This window comes from Oncorhynchus masou, chromosome 6 (genome assembly GCF_036934945.1).
Source record: "Oncorhynchus masou masou isolate Uvic2021 chromosome 6, UVic_Omas_1.1, whole genome shotgun sequence".
NCBI lineage: Eukaryota > Metazoa > Chordata > Actinopteri > Salmoniformes > Salmonidae > Oncorhynchus > Oncorhynchus masou.
In genome coordinates this window covers 36,105,535-36,129,433 of record NC_088217.1, presented here as the reverse complement: position 1 = coordinate 36,129,433, position 23,899 = coordinate 36,105,535, and the positions used below count along the sequence as shown (strand labels likewise).

The following is a 23,899-nucleotide window of genomic DNA, read 5'->3' as shown; positions in this document are numbered from 1 at the left end:
CACATAGAAATGTGAGTTATAGATCTGTCATTCTCATTGAAAGCAAGTCTAACATGTGGTAGATCTGTTCAATATGCGCTATTTCTATGCTTCCCGTTCTGAAGTTTTGTTTTTGTGCCTTTTACTTTTGTTTTTGTACACAGTACAACATTTTTCGTTATCGAAAGATATTTCACAGCGATTTCGATGGTACAATGATTCTCTACACTATACTTGCTTGTTTTGTCACATAAACTGAAATTAGGCGAACTATTAGAATTTTAGCAACCAGGAAATGGTGGAGCAATTTTTGTGTAACGCATCTTTAACTACTGTCACCGGTGAATTATAAATAATTTGAATACAAAAGATGAAACCTTGATAATACAGACATATTGTACATGTACGTCCATTCCACTCTGTCCAATGCTGTTTCAGCATCAAGGAAGACTACAGCATTTGGGGTCTTAAGAACATTAGTATAAAAAAGAATGTCAAAATATCTACGTAAATTATCAGGGGAGAGACGACCCTGTACAAAACCAGTTTGGTCTGTGTGGATGAGAAGCACAGATTCCAGTTTCCAGACTCCAGTTCCAGCACAGAGTTAATATTTAAGAAATCAACACATAATCAACATTTAAAAGTGACACTGCTCTATGGGGGCGGCAGGTAACCTAGTGGTTAGAGCATTGGGCCAGTCACCGAAAGGTTGCTGGAACGAATCCCAGAGTTGACAAGGTAAAAAAATAAGTCGCTCTGCCCCTGAACAAAGCAGTTAACCCACTGTTCCTAGGCCTTTTCTTCTTTAAGCAATGGCTTTTTTCTGGCCACTCTTCCGTAAAGCCCAGCTCTGTGGAGTGTGCGACTTAAAGTGGTCCTATGAACAGATGCTCCAATCTCCGCTGTGGAGCTTTGCAGCTCCTTCAGGGTTATCTTTAGTCTCTTTGTTGTCTCTCTGAATAATGCCCTCCTTACCTGGTCCATGAGTTTTGGTGGGCACCCCTCTCTTGGCAGGTTTGTTGTGGTGCCATATTCTTTACATTTTTTATAACAAATATAATGGTGCTCCATGGGATGTTCAAAGTTATGTTACATATTTTTTTATAACCCAACCCTGATCTGTACTTCTCCACAACATTGTCGTGACCTGTTTGGAGAGCTCCTTGGTCTTCATGGTGCCGCTTACTTGGTGGTGCCCTTTGCTTAGTGGTGTTGCAGACTCTGGGGCCTTTCGGAACAGGTGTATAGAGTTGAAGACGGTAGTTTACATACACCTTAGCCAAATACATGTAAACTCAGTTTTTCACAATTCCTGACATTTAAACCGAGTAAAAATTCCCTGTCTTAGGTCAGGTAGGATCATGACTTTATTATAAGAATGTGAAATGTCAGAATAATAGTAGATAGAATGATTTATTTCAGCTTTTATTTATTTCATCATATTCCCAGTGGGTCAGAAGTTCACATACACTCAATAGGTATTTGGTAGCATTTAAATTCTTTAACTTGGGTCAAATGTTTCAGGTAGCCTTCCACAAGCTTCCCACAATAAGTTGGGTGAATTTTGGCCCATTCCTCCTGACAGAGCTGGTGTAACTGAGTCAGGTTTGTAGGCCTCCTTGCTTGCACATGCCTTTTCAGTTCTGCCCACACATTTTCTATAGGATTGAGGTTGGGGCTTTATGATGGCCACTCCAACACCTTGACTTTGTTGTCCTTAAGCCATTTTGCCACAACTTTGGAAGTATGCTTGGGGTCATTGTCCAATTGGGAGACCCATTTGCGACCAAGCTTTAACTTCCTGGCTGATTTCTTGAGATGTTGCTTTAATATCCACATAATTGTCCCTCCCTCATGATGCCATCTATTTTCTGAAGTGCACCAGTCCCTCCTGCAGAAAAGCACACCCACAACATGATGCAACCCGTGCATCACGGTTGGGATGGTGTTCTTCGGCTTGCAAGCCTCCCCCTTTTCCCTCCAAACACAACGATGGTCATTATTGCCAAACAGTTCTATTTTTGTTTCATCAGCCAGATGACATTTCTCCAAAAGGTACGATCTTTGTCCCCATGTGCAGTTGCAAACCGTAGTCTGGCTTTTTTATGGCGGTTTTGGAACAGTGGCTCCTTCCTTGCTGAACGGCCTTTTCACAAGGTCATTTGCTGTTGTTCTGGGATTGATTTGCACTTTTCGGCAGCAAAGTAAGTTCATCACTAGGAGACAGAACGCCTCTCCTTCCTGAGTGGTATGACAGCTGCGTGGTCCCATGGTGTTTATACTTGCGTACTATTGTTTGTACAGATGAATGTGGTACCTTCAAGCATTTGCAAATTGCTCCCAAGGATGAAACAGACTTGTGGAGGTCTACAATGTTTTTTCTGAGGTCTAGGCTGATTTCTTTTGATTTTCCCATGATGTCAAGCAAAGAGGCATTGAGTTTGAAGGTAGGCCTTAAAATACATCCACAGGTACACCTCCAATTGACTCAAATTATGTCAATTAGCCTATCGGAAGCTTCTAAAGCCATAACAAAATTTTCTGGAATGTTCCAAGCTGTTTAAAGGCACAGTCAACTTAGTATATGTAAACTTCTGACCCACTGGACTTGTGATACAGTGAATTATAAGGGAAATACTCTGTCTGTAAACAATTGTTGGAAAAATGACTTGTGTCATGAACAAAGTAGATGTCCTAAACGACTTGCCAAAACTATAGTTTGTTAACAAGAAATGTGTGGAGTGGTTGAAAAATGAGTTTTAATGACTCCAACCTAAGAGTATGTAAATTGTGAGTTCAACTGTAGGCATATCTTGGAAGATTGACATTAGATTGCACATTTACCAGGTGTCCAACACGGTGTCCTGTGACTTCTGAAATTGGTTGGTTGCAAAGTCAGATCTTATTTATTTTCATAGAAAGAGGGTGAATACATATCCACGCACCACTTTTACGTTTTTATAAAAGAAATGTAAAGAAATGTAAACAAGTCTTTTTTTTCATTTCACTTCACCAATTTGGACTATTTTGTGTTTGTCCATTAAATGAAATCCAAATTAAAATCAATTTAAAATACGGGTTATAACGCAACAAAATAGGAAAAACGCCAAGAGGGATGAATACTTTTGCAAGGCACTTCAGGGTATCCCAGACCATTAAAGGGCATACTGCTGTGTTCCGGTGCATTTCAAATAAAAATTTGAAGTAATTATTAACATAATCAATAATTGATGATTTGCTAGGAGCTATATGTTGAATCTCCAAGATGGTGGTGTCATAGGAGGTCCACAAATTAGTGAATTCAATGGTTCAAAAAACAGCATATTTTGAAAATCTGAGATGACAGTGTTGTTAAGAAAAAGGCTAAGCTTGAGAGTAAACGCACTTATTTTCATTTTATTTGCGATTTTCAGAAATCGTTAACAAAACATATATTCTAATGAATAGGATTTGTATACATAATTTAATAGCCCCTTTCATTGGAATGTGTTGTTCTCCATAATATTTTTTTGAAAAACTGCACATTTGATGTTAAGGACAAGTATGAGAAATTGTTATGTAGTCATCTTCAAAGAAATGATTTTATTTATTTGGTTTTTCTTTTAAATCACACTGTATGACCCGTCTAGAAAAAATCTAGTCCATCATGGCCCATATAAAACCTTTATCTATTTTTTTACTCTGGTTCAAAAACAATTTTGAAAATCTGGATGCCACAGTCTGACATCACCACACAATGTTACAATTGAACATATTTATTTTATTTTATTTGCGATTTTCAGAAATCGTTAAATCAATGTTAGGGAAATGTTATGCTAATGAGCCTGAGGTAGCTTTAATCACGATCCCGGATCCGGGATGGGGAAATTCAAGGGTTAAAATACATCCACAGGTACACCTCAATTGACTCAAATTATGTCAATTAGCCTATAACGGAAGCTTCTAAAGCAACATAATTTTCTGGAATAAAACCAAGCTGTTTAAAGGCACAGTCAACTTAGTATATGTAAAAAAATTTGACCCACTGGACTTGTGATACAGTGAATTATAAGAATGTTCATTGAAAAATTTTGGAAAAATGACTTATAGTCATGAACCTAAGTGAACCTAAAAACCTAACAAATATATTCCAATATGATCAGATAAATAAAGAATATTTTCTTATGGTTGTCAAATAATTTTAATTTTCAACAGACACAAAAGACAAATTTCCTTTATATAAAAACCCCATAACATGAACATTAAAAGAAAGAAACACAGGTGGACTTCAAGCCAATTTTCTATTTTAGCAAAAGGTAATTGGTTGCAATTTTCTATCTTATTTAGGGGTGAATACATATCCACGCACCACTTTTACGTTTTTATATCCACTCAATGAAATAAATTTAAAATATAATTGGATTGAAATACAATAAAATAAAGTGTTTGTCAAAAATCTATTAATCAAAAAAACAATGTCAAAATGTCAGGTTATAATCCACAGCCAAGGAATATGCAATGAAATGAATTCCCTTTTTCAAAGCTGCTCTTTTAGATTGATGGACAACTGGTCATTAAAGGGCAATGGTGTTTCTGCTCAGACTCACATTTAAAAAAAATTGCCTTTTATCTGGGCATAATCAAAATTTAATCATGCAGTTTTTGATGAATCTCCAAATGGTGGGCTGTTTAGCGATCTCTTCAATGGGGAAAAAAACTGGCCTTGACAGCAGCCTGGCCTTGATGATTTGGCTTTTAAACAAGCTTGAAATCTTGGAGAAAAAATAATTAAGGAACAAAAAAGTATATTCTTGAATAGGATTTGTGTACATAATAAAAAATAATAGCCCCTTTCATTGGAATGTGTTGTTCTCCATACTTCTTGAAATGTCCCTCATTATAGTGTTAAGGACAGTACCGCCACACTTTCTCCATCTCAGAAGACACAGGTTTTCCAGCTTTTTCCGTTAAATCATACTCCGACTCCCACCTTGTTTGAAAAAATCTAGTCCATCAGTGTCCACATTCCTTTTGCCATTTTTGATGGGTATCTGAAAGTTAATTTTACTGTGATGCCACCTCTGACATCACCACAAATATTGAAATGAAGCATATTCTGTTTGTACTATCTCACCGTTGCATTGTGGGAAATGTAGTATTGGTGCGTAAATCAATGTTAGGGAAATGCCGGCTTGCTGCGTTCTATGGGCTTCTAATAATAAATCAAGATCATCCCAGGGGCCGTAAAAACCTTTCTGGATGTAACAGGCTGTTACTCTGACATATGTGCCATAAAACAAAGCCTAGTCTTAAATATGAGGAGAATTGTTTTCACACTGCCCTGCTCGGATAGGGGTAGCTGTAGGGCGCGTGTCATACACGACCTCTGGAGTTAGTGCTAGAGACGTGATCATTTGGCAAGTTTACACAACAGTATTGTCTCTCCAGAACCTCTCTAAAATGTCCCTTTGCTATCATCAATGTGAAAAAGGTCATAGAGAGTGAGGAGGTAGAGGCGGATAGAGAGGAAGACCAAGTGCAAAAAGAAAATATAGAAAAGCTAAAGAGAGAGTGAGAGAGAGAGATGATCACTAAGATTCCCTCTAAAACGTGGATCCCGCTGCAGGTTGAAATGAAACACACACACACACATTAGAAAGAGATAGTAATCACTGGGTGTGTCTGACTGGCCTTTTATCAATAAGTCATCACCATGCTGTATTAGCAGCCCCAGCTAGCACATGTGGTTCCTTGGATGTTATGGAAATGTACATTTTTGGTTTCCCATTGGTTCTGGGAATGAAGCCATACGTTTCCTGAACAATAAAACTGAACTTTTGTTTTTAAAGTTTTGAGAACGGAAGGTAAACATCTAGCATATTCTGGGAACTCATACAAAGCTGTTCATTTGAGTCTATTCAAACAGACCCCATTTCAAAGGAAACAAGCACTCATTTAGATCAGGTAGGGCCAATTAGTGGGCGCGGCCAACACACCTGAACACACATAACAAGATAGAGGATAGAGAAAGTTTTGTTGAAGGATAGCATATGTTTATAAATAACATTCTATGTATGTTAGTAATGTATTCTTATGGTTTTAATGGAACATTTTAAATAGAAGCATGAGGAAACCTGAAGAAACGTTATGCTGAAGTACTGAAATTCCCATAGAAGAACATTGATTCTTAACGTTCTCTGAACGTTCTGAAAACATGACTTTAAATAAAACCATGACGAAAACAGTAGAAAACGATGAAGTACTGAAATTCCCATAGAAGAACGTTGTTTCTTAATATTCTTGGAACAATTTGAGAACGTTCCTTTAAATAGAACCATGGGGAAACCTGTAGGAAACATTATACTGAGGTCCTGAAATTCCCACTTCAGAAACATAGGGTTCTCAGAACGTTATGTGCTAGCTCAGTATCTTAACCATTCCAGAACATTGGGGGAAGGTTGAATGCAAAATAATCATAGGACAAACACGCTCTCACCAAGCTCTAAGAAACATGGTTCTCAGAACGTTACAGTATGTGCTAGCTGGGACATTTAGCACCATGATGATAGGCTAACACATAGACACGCATGCACGCTCACGTGTACACGCACACACACACACACACACAGTACTTGTAGGATTTAGAAGCCAGCTAAATTATCAGCAGAACCTATCTGTGAGATTCCATCCAAATCACATTCAGACAGAACCATTTGGAGGAGAGGTATATAATGCTTTGGTGCATCAGTTATGCCTGATTCATACAATGGGTGGGTCTAATCCTGAAAGCTGATTGGTTAAAAGTGCATTCCAGCGGTGTCTTATCCACAAGTTACTACCAGTTAAATCTATGGTGTTAAAATGCCTATTTACTCTGTTCCATCTGACAGCGCAATCCACTGTTTCATCAGCCCAGCCAGGCATGTTATAAACTTGACCACCACTATAAAAAGCATTGAGATATTATCTCACATTTCTTTTAGACTAACATTTAGTTTTCAACAGTGGAGATTTGTATAAAGTAGTGATGCACCGATATGACATTTTTGGCCGATACCGATATCTGATATTTTCCTTGACAAAAAAACCCGATAACGATAACCGATATTTAACATTTTAGCGGCCTTTTAAGAATTCTAGTACAGTTAAATAGTTAACACACACACATGGACGCAGCAGTCTAACACACGGCATCTCAATGCAAGAGGCGCCACTACAGTCCTGGTTTGAATCCAGGCTGTATCACATCTGGCCATGATTGGGGGTCCCATAGGACGGTGCACAATTGGCCCAGCGTCGTCCGGGTTTGACTGGGGTAGGCCGTCATTGTAAATAAGAATTTGATCTGAACTGACTTGCCTATTTAAATAAACACACACACACACACACACACACACACACACACACACACACACACACACACACACACACACACACACACACACACACACACACACACACACACACACACACACACACACACTTATTTTGTTGGCATTTACGTAAGAATAATGAAAATGACTGCAGTTTCTACTGGTCATTGTTTTCAGGCAGGTTATATTGGTGCTAGCTAGGTACCAAGCTAAAGCTAACTAGCTACACCAGAAGTTTCGGTCGAACAAATGATGCTTTATTACCAACGCAGTATTGTAAACACATCGTTCGTGGCCGGTGTTTTCTTGTTTGCAGAATGTTTTGTACAGCTTTGACTGTGCTACTGTATCTTTTTTTGACACGCAAATACCCAAACTGCGTTCCATAGTATGTATGTCTTGAAGCTAATAAAAGTGACACTATTAATGTGTAACTCCGGTAGGGCAACATCTGAAAAATAGCACCCTTGGTAGTATGTACCGGTGCTCGACCAGTCGGTGAAGGCCAACATCACCCACGACAGAGAACGGTTGATTGTCAAGGGCGATGAATTCCATTATCTTGGCGTTAATGGATTTCCCCTTTGAGTTGTCTTGCTGAAATGTTCTTACTCTTCCAAATGACTGCTCGACTTGTTGACTGCTCGATCCACACACCAGACATTGTGGGCTAGGTTATGAATGCTGTGTTGCACGTGTAGTGCAACATTTTACGTGGCGTCATTATGACATGTACCTACGTTATATAGGTATACACGTCAGCGTTGACATCGGTTTTGCACATTGGTGTTAAACTAGACACCGGCCTTTTTAGCTAATATCAGGTGATTCACTTGTTGACTGCTCGATCCACACACCAGACATTGTGGGCTAGGTTATGAATGCTGTGTTGCACGTGTAGTGCAACATTTTACGTGGCGTCATTATGACATGTACCTACGTTATATAGGTATACACGTCAGCGTTGACATCGGTTTTGCACATTGGTGTTAAACTAGATACCGGCCTTTTTAGCTAATATCAGGTGATTCTAATATGTTCACCAATATATTGTGTATCCCTAGTATAAACCTTGCTGTCTGTCTCTTCGAAATTTGCCACATTGCTTCAATATTCAAATTCAATCTTGAACTGTCCCATAGTAATGAACGTGTAGGAGTCGGGACGAGAGAGAAAGGCAGGCAGCGTTTCTCCGCCAGTCGAAATCATGAATCAGCTGGCATCCTTTTTATGGATATATACAACGGAATTTTAATTGAAATAAGGTCATATGAAACTGTGCATCTGATTTGATTTGAGTTTGCAGTCTTCCCAGCTTCAGTTTTAAGTTATTGTGTTAGCTGTGTTGTTGGCTAGCTCCTCTGAACAACAGTGTCCTGACGAGAGAGCACATTTTCTATGCCAGGTGAAATCTTACCGCATTATCTCATTGTTATGGATGTGTCCAAATAAATGTCACTAGAAAAGAGCTTAAACAAATGCAGCAACTGTTGTTATTCTGTCTACATTGTTTGACATGACTATAAGTTAGCCGTAGTTAGCTAGCTAGCAAGCAAGGGAGAAGAACGTTGCCAGCCAGTATAGCTGAAACACATAGAACAAACGACTGGGTTGCTTCCATAGATACAGAACAAAAAGACTGAACGACTGGGTCGTGTCTCTGGCAACCGAACCAATAGAACGAACGACCAGTTGGCTTCGGTAGAAACCCTACATTTGTTTAGGGACGATATCTTGTGGAAGGAGGAAATAGTATGAATAAATTCATCAAAATAAAGTTTTTAATGAAAATATGTCTGAATTTATGGGTAACCCATTGTAGAAAAGTGATATTGCCCTCGAAGCCGGTGTTTAGAAGTGTCACATCTTCTCCTGCTCCTCCTCTCCGGCGTACGACGTCACCAGAACACTAACCACTTGTCCTGGGATTCATCATTGCACACACCTGGCACTCATCATCACACAAACATGTTAATCATTATGATTCACACCTGGACTTCATTACCTTCATCATTTCCTCCCCTTTATATATGTCACTCCCTTATGTTTTCTCACCAGTTGGTATTGTTCTTGTTTACCCGCGTGTAGCCTTATGGAATTGTCTCGTTACTGGTTATGTTGTTTTATTAAACATTTCACCTGCACCTGCTTCCCGACTCACAGTTCTGTTATTACAGGAAGATATATTGGCACGGTTTGCCGGCCTGAGACGAACAATACCCGTGCCAATATATCCTCCAAACACCAGCTTCTCTGGCATTATCACTTAAATGACATACACAATCACAAACACATACATAAACACACATTCCCTCTCCATGTCTCTCTCTCCCTCAAACACAGAAACAGGAGTATGCCTATAAAGGACAAAGGGGTGACAGACACTATGGGTGTTTAAGTATTCAGGAAACTTTAGGCCTCTGATGAAACAGATGAGCTTTGAAGGATTCCTCCCAGGGACACCCAACCCTCCCCTGAACTGAGCCTTCACTCCATCATCAAACACACACAGAAGGAGGAAGAGACAATGAGAGAGGAGAGGGTCTGTCTTCACGCATACTCTCGACTCTGTGTTTCCTACACAACGATCTCAGCACTGAAAGATCACAAACTGCTCTCAATTCGGAACCACATACACACATGCAGGCACACATACAGACACACACACTTGATTCCAGTGAGTGCTCTGTTCTGTAGGCTGCAGATATGCTGTTTGTCCTTCACTGAGATAGATCGCATGAAAAATGTAATGAATTGCCTCAGAGGAGAAACCACAAGCCAAATAAGCTTTACATCACATAGTAATGAATGTACATCTCCTAGATCAGGTATTCCCAAACTGGGGTACTGGGGTACACGCAATGCCGTCGGGGGTACGCCACATAAAAATGTGATTCAGATCAAAAAAAAAATATATATCTTTTTTTGACACTTTTCTTCACATTTTCAAACAGTCCATTTAGTAAGGCCCGTGTCCATAGAGACAATACCAACTCTACTGGTAGTACTGCTACTACCAGCAATACTACACCTTCAACTGTCGACACGAGTTGTTCTGCTTCCACGAGCACACCCAATGCTAGCATCAGTAATTCTACATTTGTTGTTAGCAGAGCTAGCACAGACACTGACAGATGTGAATCTGATGCAGCCGAAGAGCTACTGCCCCCTTACCTGGGAAAGCAATGAACAACAGACCGGGACGTTGGATCATCGAAGAGGCGTAAATATGATGAGAACTACATGTATTTGGGATTCACTTATATTGGGAGGAGTGCCTTTCCTCAGCCACAGTGTGCTATACAGTTGAAGTCGGAAGTTTACATACACCTTAGCCAAATACATTTAAAACTCAGTTTTTCACAAATCCTGACATTTAAACCTAGTAAAAATGTCCTGTTTTAGGTCAGTTAGGATCACCACTTTATTATAAGAATGTGAAATGTCAGAATAATAGTAGAGAGAATGATTTATTTCAGCTTTTATTTCTTTCATCACATTTCCAGTGGGTCAGAAGTTTACATACACTCAATTAGTATTTGGTAGCATTGCCTTTAAATTGTTTAACTTGGGTCTAACCTTTCAGGTAGCCTTCCACAAGCTTCCCACATTACGTTAGGTGAATTTTGGCCCATTCCTACTGACAGTGCTGGTGTAACTGAGTCAGGTTTATAGGCCTCCTTGCTCACACACGCTTTTTCAGTTCTGCCCACCAATTTTCTATGGGATTGAGGTCAGGGCTTTGTGATGGCCACTCCAATACCTTGACTTTGTTGTCCTTAAGCCATTTTGCCACAACTTTGGAAGTATGCTTGGGGTTATTGTCCATTTGGAAAACCCATTTGCGACCAAGCTTTAACTTCCTGACTGATGTCTTGAGATGTTGCTTCAGTATATCCACATAATTTCCCTCCCTTATGATGCCATCTATTTTGTGAAGTGCACCAGTCCCTCCTCCGGCAAAGCACCCCCACAACATGATGCTGCCCCCCCGTGCTTCATGGTTGGGATGGTGTTCTTCGGCTTGCAAGCCTTCCCCTTTTTCCTCCAAACACAACGATGGTCATTATCAGACCAGAGGATATTTCTCCAAAAAGTACGATCTTTGTCCCCATGTGCAGTTGCAAACCGTAGTCTGGCTTTTCTTTGGCGGTTTTGGATCAGTGGCTTCTTCCTTGCTGAGTGGTTATGTCATCAGGTTATGTCGATATAGGACTCATTTTACTGTGGATATAGATCTTTTTGTACCTATTTCCTCCAGCATCTTCACAAGGTCCTTTGCTCTTGTTCTGGGATTGATTTGCACTTTTTGCACAAAAGTACGTTCATCTCTAGGAGACAGAACACGTCTCCTTCCTGAGTGGTATGACGGCTGCGTGGTCCAATGGTGTTTATACTTGCGTAATATTGTTTGTATAGATGAACGTGGTACCTTCAGGCATTCGGAAATTGTTCCCAAGGATGAACCAGACTCGTAATTGTCTGGAATTTTCCAAGCTGGTTAAAGACACAGTCAACTTAGTGTATGTAAACTTCTGACCCACTGGAATTGTGATACAGTGAATTACAAGTGAAATAATCTGTCTGTAAACAATTGTTGGAGAAATGACTTGTGTCATGCACAAAGTAGATGTCCTAACCGACTTGCCAAAACTATAGTTTGTTAACAAGAACTTTGTGGAGTGGTTGAAAAACAAGTTTTAATGACTCCAACCTAAGTGTATGTAAACTTCCGACTTCAACTGTATGTGCAAAAGTACTATCTCACAACAGGATGAAACCTTCACTATTGTGCAGACATTTAGAAACAAAACATGGCAAATTGAAAAATAAGCCACAAGAGTTTTTTGATCGAGAATTAAGACAATATTTGAGTAGCAAGACATACAGTGCCTTGCGAAAGTATTCGGCCCCCTTGAACTTTGCGACCTTTTGCCACATTTCAGGCTTCAAACATAAAGATATAAAACTGTATTTTTTTGTGAAGAATCAACAACAAGTGGGACACAATCATGAAGTGGAATGACATTTATTGGATATTTCAAACTTTTTTAACAATTCAAAAACTGAAAAATTGGGCGTGCAAAATTATTCAGCACCCTTAAGTTAATACTTTGTAGCGCCACCTTTTGCTGCGATTACAGCTGTAAGTCGCTTGGGGTATGTCTCTATCAGTTTTGCACATCGAGAGACTGACATTTTTTCCCATTCCTCCTTGCAAAACAGCTCGAGCTCAGTGAGGTTGGATGGAGAACATTTGTGAACAGCAGTTTTCAGTTCTTTCCACAGATTCTCGATTGGATTCAGGTCTGGACTTTGACTTGGCCATTCTAACACCTGGGTATGTTTATTTTTTGAACCATTCCATTGTAGATTTTGCTTTATGTTTTGGATCATTGTCTTGTTGGAAGACAAATCTCCGTCCCAGTTTCAGGTCTTTTGCAGACTCCATCAGGTTTTCTTCCAGAATGGTCCTGTATTTGGCTCCATCCATCTTCCCATCAATTTTAACCATCTTCCCTGTCCCTGCTGAAGAAAAGCAGGCCCAAACCATGATGCTGCCACCACCATGTTTGACAGTGGAGATGGTGTGTTCAGGGTGATGAGCTGTGTTGCTTTTACGCCAAACATAATGTTTTGCATTGTTGCCAAAAAGTTCAATTTTGGTTTCATCTGCCCAGAGCACCTTCTTCCACATGTTTGGTGTGTCTCCCAGGTGGCTTGTGGCAAATTTTAAACAACACTTTTTATGGATATCTTTAAGAAATGGCTTTCTTCTTGCCACTCTTCCATAAAGGCCAGATTTGTGCAATATACAACTGATTGTTGTCCTATGGACAGAGTCTCCCACCTCAGCTGTAGATCTCTGCAGTTCATCCAGAGTGATCGTGGGCCTCTTGGCTGCATCTCTGATCAGTCTTCTCCTTGTATGAGCTGAAAGTTTAGAGGGACGGCCAGGTCTTGGTAGATTTGCAGTGGTCTGATACTCCTTCCATTTCAATATTATCACTTGCACAGTGCTCCTTGGGATGTTTAAAGCTTGGGAAATATTTTTGTATCCAAATCCGGCTTTAAACTTCTTCACAACAGTATCTCGGACCTGCCTGGTGTGTTCTTTGTTCTTCATGATGCTCTCTGCGCTTTTAACGGACCTCTGAGACTATCACAGTGCAGGTGCATTTATACGGAGACTTGATTACACACAGGTGGATTGTATTTATCATCATTAGTCATTTAGGTCAACATTGGATCATTCAGAGATCCTCACTGAACTTCTGGAGAGAGTTTGCTGCACTGAAAGTAAAGGGACTGAATAATTTTGCACGCCCAATTTTTCAGTTTTTGATTTGTTAAAAAAGTTTGAAATATCCAATAAATGTCGTTCCTCTTCATGATTGTGTCCCACTTGTTGTTGATTCTTCACAAAAAAATACAGTTTTATATCTTTATGTTTGAAGCCTGAAATGTGGCAAAAGGTCGTAAAATTCAAGGGGGCCGAATACTTTCTCAAGGCACTGTATAAAAGCAACAGTTACCATCAATAAGAAGGGCTAGAAGCGTCTTATATGGTGAGCTACCGAGTGGCTAGGACAAGGACTATTGTGGTGGACTTCATTCTTCCTGCTGCCACGGATATGGCTGGGACAATGTTGGAGGAAAAGGACACAAAAAACTATACAGACAATGTCTTCATCAAACAACACTGTTTCACGACGCATCAGTGATATGGCAGGAGATGTTTTGAAGCAATTACTGCTTCGCATACAAGCTAGTGAATTGTATATGTTATAATTAGATGAGTCAACATACGTGGCGGGCCTGGCACAGCTCCTGGTATTATGTTTATGGGGGGTCAATTCAAGAAGACATCCTCTTCTGCAAACCACTGGAAACCAGGACAACAGGATAGGATATTTTTTAAGTACTGGACAGCTTTGTGACATCAAATGGACTTTGGTGGTCAAGATGTGTTGATATCTGTACTGATGGCGCAAAAGCTGGGTTGACAGGGAGACATAGTAGAGTGGCAACGTGTGTGCAAGCAGTTGCTCCCGACGCCACTTGGGTACACTGCAGCATCCAGCAAGAGGCTCTTGCTGCCAAGGGAATGCCTGACAGCTTGAAAGACATTTTGGACACTACAGTGAAAATGGTTAACTTTGTTAAAGCAAGGTCCATGAACTCGTGTGTATTTTCTGCACTATGCAATGATATGGGCAGCGACCATGTAACGCTTTTACAACATACAGAAAGAAGTGCGCTGGTTATCAAGGGGCAAAGTATTGACATGTTTTTTTAAATTGAGAGACGAGCTGAAAGTTTTCTTTAATGACCTTAGTTTTCACTTGCCTGACCGCTTGCATGATGATGAGTTTCTCACACAACTGGCCTATCTGGGTGATGTTTTTTCTCATCTGAATGATCGGAAACTAGGATTACAGGGACTCTCCACAACTATAGTCAAAGTGCGGAACAAAATTGAGGCTTTAAGAAGTTGGAGCTCTTCTCTGTCTGCATTAACAAGGACAACACACAGGTCTTTCCACCATTGTATGATTTTTTGTGTGCAAATGAACTCAAGCTTACGGACAATGTCAAATGTGATGTAGCGATGCACCTGAGTGAGCTGGGTGCGCAATTACGCAGGTACTTTCCTGAAACACATAACACAAACAACTGGATTCGTTATCCCTTTCATGCCCTGCCTCCAGTCCACTTACCGATATCTGAACAAGAGAGCCTCATTGAAATTGCAACAAGCAGTTCTGTGAAAATTTGAATTTACTCAGAAGCCAGTGCCAGATTTTTGGATTGGGCTGCGCTCAGAGTATCCTGCTTTGGCAAATCACAATGTTAAGACTCTCTCCGATACAACCCAACTTTTTAAAATGTAACTAGGCAAGTCAGATAAGAACACATTCTTATCTACAATGACAGCCTAACCCGGACGACACTGGGCCAATTGTGCGCCACCCTATGGGACTCCCAATCAAGGCCAGATGTGATGCAGCCTGGATTCAAACCAGGTACTGCCGTGATGTGTCTCGTACTGAGATGCAATGTCTTAGACCACTGTACCACTCAAGGCCAAACATTGTAGACTTATATGCATCCTTTCAAGCACACCCTTCTCATTAACCTGTGGTGAGTTATTCACAATTTTCAATTAACAAATAAAGTTTTATACGTAAGATGGCTAAATAAAGAGCAAAATGATTGATGATTATAATATTATTATTTGTGCCCTGGTCATATATGAGCTCTTTGTCACTTCCCCACGAGCCGGGTTGTGACAAAAACTCACACTCATTCTAATGTTTAATAACTGTATTGTGTAGTGTGTGTGTGGCAGGCTTATAATGATGGTAAAAATCAACATTTGAGAGTTCTCTGACCCTGGTGCAAGAGGGGGTACGCAGCTGGAGGTTGAATGTTTGAAGGGGTACGTACGGGACTATAAAAAGTTTGGGAACCACTGTCCTAAATCAATATCACACACGCCTCAGTCTCTATCCACAATCAAAACAGAGATAATAGCAAACCACAAGTTGGCCCGGCACAATAGTTTTCTTCAGAACTACACATGTGGAAACCCATCCACTGGAATAGTAAAGGAAGATGCTGACCTATGGAAGAGGCTAGAGGTTACCACACTAAAACACTGCTACACAGAGGCCCTAATCCATCCATGTCCGTGGACAAGGCGCAACCTTTGATTGGGTCTTCTTAAGTGCTCTCTCACCTCATTGGTGTTCCAGCGGTGGCGCTCCTTGGGCAGAGAGGAACATTTGGGCAAACACTCCAACAGCTTCTTAGGTAGGTAGATCTTCAACTGGCCAGGCTCACCTAGAGAGACAGAGAGACAGACAGAGAGACAGACAGAGAGACAGACGGGTTATTGACTGAGTTTGAGTGAAGGACCTCTGTTTACCCCAGGAGACGTGAGACTCCTGAACATGCTCATGCACACACGCTGACACAACGTGTGTATGTGTGTGAGAGAGAGGGGGGGGGGTATAGATAGATCGTGATAGAGACAGTGAGAGTGTGTTCAGGCACGTATGCTCACCCTAATCAATTATGCATTTATTAATAGAAGCCCTGAGAAGACAGAATTTCAAACAGCTGAATGGCGCTGGCTTAGGTAAAGCCTAATTTCTTATTTAGCAGCACTCCGGACTCACTGCTATGAATGCCAATCAGTGTTTAAATCCTCTCCTCCACACACACACACATATATCCCGCCCAGTGTCCCCGATGTTCCGACCACTGATCAGAGGAATTCTCATCAGGGCCCTGCCTTTGAAATGCACTAGAAAACCCACATGAAACCGGCGATCAAACACATCCACCATATGCATGCAAGCACACACACTCATACATCTCATGTGCATGGTTGTGTGCGTGTGGACCACCTAAGTTTATATCTCCCTTGGGACTTTCCAGAACGATCCTACCACCAACAAATTCCCATGGCAACACACTTCCATCTGAACAGCATCTTTACAGGTACCTATATAAGAATCAAATATGCTACAAATGAACGTCCAGCACACTGCACGTTCCCCATCCATTAGTTGATTAATATTTTACCTTCCAGAACTGTCATTTCCACATGTATTACTGAAAAAACCCAATACCCCTGTGAGGCTGTCAGTTAATTATAAAACCTTCCAGAGTAAAGAACTCTCAAATGCAACTCTTACAGCAGCATACCACCCTCATCCCTCCCACTGCTGGCTTGTCTCTAAGCAGGGTTGGTCCTGGTCAGTCCCTGGATGGGAGACCAGATGCCGCTGGAAGTGGTGTTAGAGGACCAGTAGGAGGCACTCTTTTCTCTGGTCAAAAAAGTATCCCAGGGCAGTGATTGGGGACATTGCCCTGTGTAGGGTGCTGTCTTTTGGATGGGATGTTCATCGGTGTCCTGACTCTCTGCGGTCACTAAAGATCCCATATTGTAAGAGTAGGGGTGTTAAATAAATACAAATATTTCTCCCAGTACTGAGGAGAAATGTAATATTTCCCCCTTTTCTAAATAAAATGAATGTGAAAGAAAGGCTCATTGCACAGAAACTAGATAGAGGGAGATAGAGGGGAAGGAATAAGAGAAAGGGGGAGATATAGGGGAGAGAGGGAAGGAGGGAGAGGAGGAGAAGAGTTTGGGGTAGATGTGCGTGCAAAAAGAGGCAGAGAAATGGGGAAGGAAGGAGAAGACAGGGAGAGAGGAGATTAAGAAGAAGGGGGGATGAGGAGTGGGATAGAGGGATGGGTGTGCATTCTAATTCATGATTCTGCTGATAAACCTTTCCTCAAGTCATCCTCAGCTGGGATGCCACAACAGAGAGAATGCTGGGATGTGAGGAATTGTTGGTATGATCGATCAATCAACAAAACAATTAAAGAAAATGAATCACTCATCCTCCATGCACAAGCCTTCCCCTCTGATTCTCAAACCAACAACCTTAGCCTCCCTTTCTGCTCCTCCCCCTGTCCCTCACCATTCCTCTTTCCTCTCCAGTCCCTCCCCCGCTCCATCTGTCCCTGACCTCTCTCTCTCTGTCTCTTCTGTCCCTGTCTGTCTCTCTGTCATTGTCTGTCTCTCTGTCCTATCCTGTCTCTGTCCTATCAGGTGTCTTTGTCCTCTCCTGTCTCTGTCCTCTCATGTCCCTGGGTTCTGATGTGTCTCTGTCTCTCTGTCCTCTCCTGTCTCTGTCTCGCTGTCCTCTCATGTCCCTGGGCTCTGGGGTGTCTATGTCTCTGTCTCTCTGTCCTCTCCTGTCATTGTCTCTCTGACCTCTCCTATCTCTCTGTCCTCTCCTGTCATTGTCTCTCTGTCCTCTCCTGTCTCTCTGTCTCTGTCGCTCTGTCTTCTCCTGTCTCTGTCTCTCTGTCCTCTCCTGTCATTGTTTATTTGTCCTCTGCATTGTCTCTCTGTCCTCTCCTGTCTCTCAATCCTCTCCTGTCTCTGTGGCTCTGTCCTCTCTTGTCTCTGTCGCTCTGTCCTCTCCTGTCTCTGTCCTCTCCTGTTATTGTCACTCTGTCCTCTCCTGTCTTTGTCACTCTGTCCTCTCCTGTTATTGTCACCCTGTCCTCTCCTGTCTCTGTCACTCTGTCCTCTCATGTCTCTGTCACACTGTCCTCTCCTGTCTCTGTCGCTCTGTCCTCTCCTGTCTCTGTCGCTCTGTCCTCTCCTGTCTCTGTCGCTCTGTCCTCTCCTGTCTCTGTCGCTCTGTCCTCTCCTGTCTCTGTCGCTCTGTCCTCTCCTGTCTCTGTCGCTCTGTCCTCTCCTGTCTCTGTCCTCTCCTGTCTCTGTTGCTCTGTCCTCTCCTGTCTCTGTCGCTCTGTCCTCTCCTGTCTCTGTCGCTCTGTCCTCTCCTGTCTCTCTGTCCTCTCCTGTCTATGTCGCTCTCTCCTCTCCTCTCTCTGTCGCTCTGTCCTCTCCTGTCTCTGTCGCTCTGTCCTCTCCTGTCTCTCTGTCCTCTCCTGTCTCTCTGTCCTCTCCTGTCTCTGTCGCTCTCTCCTCTCCTGTCTCTGTCGCTCTGTCCTCTCCTGTCTCTGTCGCTCTGTCCTCTCCTGTCTCTGTTGCTCTGTCCTCTCCTGTTATTGTCGCTCTGTCCTCTCCTGTCTCTGTCGCTCTGTCCTCTCCTGTCTCTGTCACTCTGTCCTCTCCTGTCTCTGTCACTCTGTCCTCTCCTGTCATTGTTTCTCTGTCCTCTCCTATCATTGTCTCTCTGTCCTCTCCTGTCTCTCTCCTCTTCTGTCTCTGTCGCTCTGTCCTCTCCTGTCTCTCAATCCTCTCCTGTCTCTGTGGCTCTGTCCTCTCTTGTCTCTGTCGCTCTGTCCTCTCCTGTCTCTGTCCTCTCCTGTTATTGTCACTCTGTCCTCTCCTGTCTTTGTCACTCTGTCCTCTCCTGTTATTGTCACCCTGTCCTCTCCTGTCTCTGTCACTCTGTCCTCTCATGTCTCTGTCACACTGTCCTCTCCTGTCTCTGTCGCTCTGTCCTCTCCTGTCTCTGTCGCTCTGTCCTCTCCTGTCTCTGTCGCTCTGTCCTCTCCTGTCTCTGTCGCTCTGTCCTCTCCTGTCTCTGTCGCTCTGTCCTCTCCTGTCTCTGTCGCTCTGTCCTCTCCTGTCTCTGTCCTCTCCTGTCTCTGTTGCTCTGTCCTCTCCTGTCTCTGTCGCTCTGTCCTCTCCTGTCTCTGTCGCTCTGTCCTCTCCTGTCTCTCTGTCCTCTCCTGTCTATGTCGCTCTCTCCTCTCCTCTCTCTGTCGCTCTGTCCTCTCCTGTCTCTGTCGCTCTGTCCTCTCCTGTCTCTCTGTCCTCTCCTGTCTCTCTGTCCTCTCCTGTCTCTGTCGCTCTCTCCTCTCCTGTCTCTGTCGCTCTGTCCTCTCCTGTCTCTGTCGCTCTGTCCTCTCCTGTCTCTGTTGCTCTGTCCTCTCCTGTTATTGTCGCTCTGTCCTCTCCTGTCTCTGTCGCTCTGTCCTCTCCTGTCTCTGTCACTCTGTCCTCTCCTGTCTCTGTCTCTCTGTCCTCTCCTGTCATTGTTTCTCTGTCCTCTCCTATCATTGTCTCTCTGTCCTCTCCTGTCTCTCTCCTCTTCTGTCTCTGTCGCTCTGTCCTCTCCTGTCTCTGTCGCTCTGTCCTCTCCTGTCTCTGTCGCTCTGTCCTCTCCTGTCTCTGTCGCTCTGTCCTCTCCTGTCTCTGTCGCTCTGTCCTCTCCTGTTATTGTCACCATGTCCTCTCCTGTCTCTGTCGCTCTGTCCTCTCCTGTCTCTGTCGCTCTGTCCTCTCCTGTCTCTGTCGCTCTGTCCTCTCCTGTCTCAGTCCTCTCCTGTCTCTGTCGCTCTGTCTTCTCCTGTCTCTCTGTCCTCTCCTGTTATTGTCGCTCTGTCCTCTCCTGTCTCTGTCGCTCTGTCCTCTCCTGTCTCTGTCGCTCTGTCCTCTCCTGTCTCTGTCGCTCTGTCCTCTCCTGTCTCTGTCGCTCTGTCCTCTCCTGCCTCTGTCGCTCTGTCCCCTCCTGTCTCTGTCGCTCTGTCCCCTCCTGTCTCTGTCGCTCTGTCCTCTCCTGTCTCTGTCGCTCTGTCCTCTCCTGTCTCTGTCGCTCTGTCCTCTCCTGTCTCTGTCCTCTCCTGTCTCTGTTGCTCTGTCCTCTCCTGTCTCTGTCGCTCTGTCCTCTCCTGTCTCTGTCGCTCTGTCCTCTCATGTCTCTGTCGCTCTGTCCTCTCCTGTCTCTGTCGCTCTGTCCTCTCCTGTCTCTGTCGCTCTGTCCTCTCCTGTCTCTGTCGCTCTGTCCTCTCATGTCTCTGTCGCTCTGTCCTCTCCTGTCTCTGTCCTCTCCTGTCTCTGTTGCTCTGTCCTCTCCTGTCTCTGTCCTCTCCTGTCCCTGTTGTATCTCAGGACAGATCAGTAGAGCAGACAAGGAGAGTACAAACACACAGTACAAATCAATAACCTCCCCACAGAAAAAAGGTTTCTGGGCCTCCTCTCAAACACACACTAGGATGGCTGTCCTGTTCGAGGATCAATAACCAATCAAAGCACTCATCACCTTTATAGCTCCCCTTAACACTACAGATATTCCTGGCCCTCACCCCGTGCGTGTACACACACACACACTCAACCACTCTCTCTCTCTCTTTCTCTCTCTCTCTCTCACACAAACATGCAGACACACAAATAGACATACACTCACACACCAAACTAGAACAAGAACTAGAAACACACAAAAACCCCTTTGATCGCCCTGTCTCTCTCTCATACATCTCAGTTAAAGCCAGCTCTTTCTTAACCAGCCACGGTCTGTTTCTCCCAGCACCAGTAACACTGATCCATGCCGTATGGATAGATAGTGCTCTGTGCATTGATTAGGCATGACAATGAGCTTCTGCTCCTAAAATAAGCTCTGTGTGTGTGTGTGTGTGTGAGTGCACACACACACACTGCTCTGCGTCGGCACGCATGAATAAACATGATCTGTAACAGAGCTGAATGAGAATGAGACTCACTTTAGAGTGTGTGTGTGTGTGTGTGTGTGTGTGTGTGTGTGTGTGTGTGTGTGTGTGTGTGTATTATCTGTAACAGAGAAATCTCAGTTAACCCAGAACTAAAATCTCTGATAATTTGGTCAGATGCTTGATTAGGATCTGGGAGTGACGAAAACCCAAGACCCAGAACTAATGCTGCTTGTTATCTCATGCATCCCATAGGATAGTGACAGATTCTACAGTACCAGTTACGTTTATGTACAGTATATCTGTCCACAAGAGGTTCGTAACAGAGCTGATGAGAATAAGGCCTCGGCTGCCAGCTTGTTTAGGCAGAATGCTTTTCAACACACAGTCACCTCATCCTACAAAAAGCAGCACATGTCTGTTGGGTCCTGTGATGCGATGTTTGAGTGTGTTTGCCTTACCGTTGGTGTCAGTGTCATCACTCTTGGGAGGGGCATGTCCTGTGTATCCCACGGCAATTCTAATCATCCGCTCTGGATTCCTTATCCTTTTCAACCCTACAGAGAGAGAGGGAGAGAGAGAAAGGGAGAGAGGAAGGGAGAGAAAGAGAGAGAGAGATGGGATAGAGAGTAGAGAGGAGAAGAAAGAATAAGAAATTGGGCAGAATATTCCTATTATTACAAACTCCATCCATACCGGAGGCGTGACCATTGGCTTCAACAACTTCTACTTCTGCTTTGTTTTCATCTCTTAATTTCCCTGTTTCCCTGGTCACTGTTGCTATGATACAGACTTACTACAGTAAGAAGTGGTCATATTATGGTTGAGTCAGTGACATCCATTCTTCCATTCAAACTGTAAAAGCAGCCATCTTCTAATCTATAGCTTGATCTACACCGAGTGTACCAAACATTAGGAACCTGCTCTTTCCATGACATAGACTGACCAGGTGAATCAAGGTGAAAGCTATAATCCCTTATTGATGTCACCTGTTAAATCCATTTCAATCAGTGTAGATGAAGGGCACAATTGAGACATGGATTGTGTATGTGTGCCATTCAGAGGGTGAATGGGCAAGCCAGGCACACCAGTTTGAGTGTGTAAAGAACTGCAATGCTGCTGGGTTTTTCACACTCAACAGTTTCCCGTGTGTATCAAGAATGGTCCACCACCCAAAGGACATCCAGCCAACTTGACACAACTGTAGGAAGCATTGGAGTCAACATGGGCCAGCATCTCTGTGGAACACTTTCAACACCTTGTACTCCATGCCTGACAAATTGAGGCTATTCTGAGGGTTAAAGGGGAGGTGCAACTCAATATTAGGAACGTTTTCCCAATGTTTTGTACACCCAGTGTATACTGCAGGAGCATCCTCGCTTTACATAAGTCAGATAGTAGAGCTACAAGACATCGCTAGTGGCTGTCAGGCATCCAAGGATAAGCATGCCTGCCTGCGTGCGTGCGTGTGTGTGTGTGTGTGTGTGTGTGTGTGTGTGTGTGTGTGTGTGTGTGTGTGTGTGTGTGTGTGTGCGTGTGTGTGTATGTGTGTGTGTAGCGAGGCGGTGGTACTCCATGTTTATGTGCCTGTGGGCTCCTCCTCTCTGATCTGCTGGAGTTTCTCTACGCAACGGGACTCTCAACCCACGGCCTCCATAAAGCCTGAAGCCATGTATGCTACGTATGTTTGTGAGTGTGTCTGTCTGCATTTATGTTTGTCCCCTTCTATGTGTGTGTGTTGTGTCTGCGTGTTTGTCTGTCTGCCTGTCCTACAATTAGGCTTCTAATTGATGTATCCTGAATAAGTACACAAAAGGTAGAAATATGTAATGTCCTTCTTTTGTCTATTATTGGGTGTTGTTCTACAGACTGGTTATTATTGTAGTGAGCTCTGTCCCTAAATAAGACCACATTTGGTTGGTCCAGACCAGGCCAAATCGGAAACAATCATAGAGTTTGGACATCACAGTACAGCACAGTAGAGCAAAGTGCAGTAGAGTACACTAAAGTAGATGTGTTCATTTAAAAGAATTCAGAAACAAACTTTAATTAATTGGTAGGTCTTCCACTATTTGTTACGTCTGTGAACTTTTAGACATTTTTCCTCCACATGAGTGAGAGGAATTAGAAAATATCTGAAAGATATGTGGGTTTTTGGTAACAGAATCACAAGACAACATATCTTAAACTTACAGCAGGCAAATTATTTCTCCAAAACGAAATATAAGTGTTGATATTAGTTGTCAGGGGTCTTTACTTCAACATTGTGTTTTTATGCATTTCTAATACATTAGATATATGTACAAAAGTATGTAGATATCCCTTCAAATCAAATAATCAAATTGTATTTGCCATATGCGCCAAATAGAACAGGTAAATATGCGCCAAACAGAACCTTACCGTGAAATGCTTACCTACAAGCCCTTAACCAACAATGCAGTTCAAGAAATAGAGTTAAGAAAATATTGACTAAATAAACTAAAGTAAAAATAAACTAAAAAGTAGCAAAATAAAATAACAATAACAAGGCTATACACAGGGGGTACAGCTACCTGGTAAATATGTGCGGGGATACAGGTTAGTCGAGGTCAATCAATGTCAGTGAAAACACTTTC

General features: G+C 42.8%; 1 protein-coding gene across 1 annotated transcript in view; it reads right to left on the bottom strand.

The window, feature by feature from the left end:
* Window positions 1-23,899, bottom strand: part of LOC135542009 (calmodulin-binding transcription activator 1) — a 143,108-nt gene that overhangs the window by 112,957 nt on the left and 6,252 nt on the right. Inside the window, 2 exon segments of the mRNA XM_064968565.1 lie at window positions 16,078-16,181; window positions 21,746-21,841. Of these exon segments, the coding sequence (XP_064824637.1) occupies window positions 16,078-16,181; window positions 21,746-21,841 (200 nt within the window).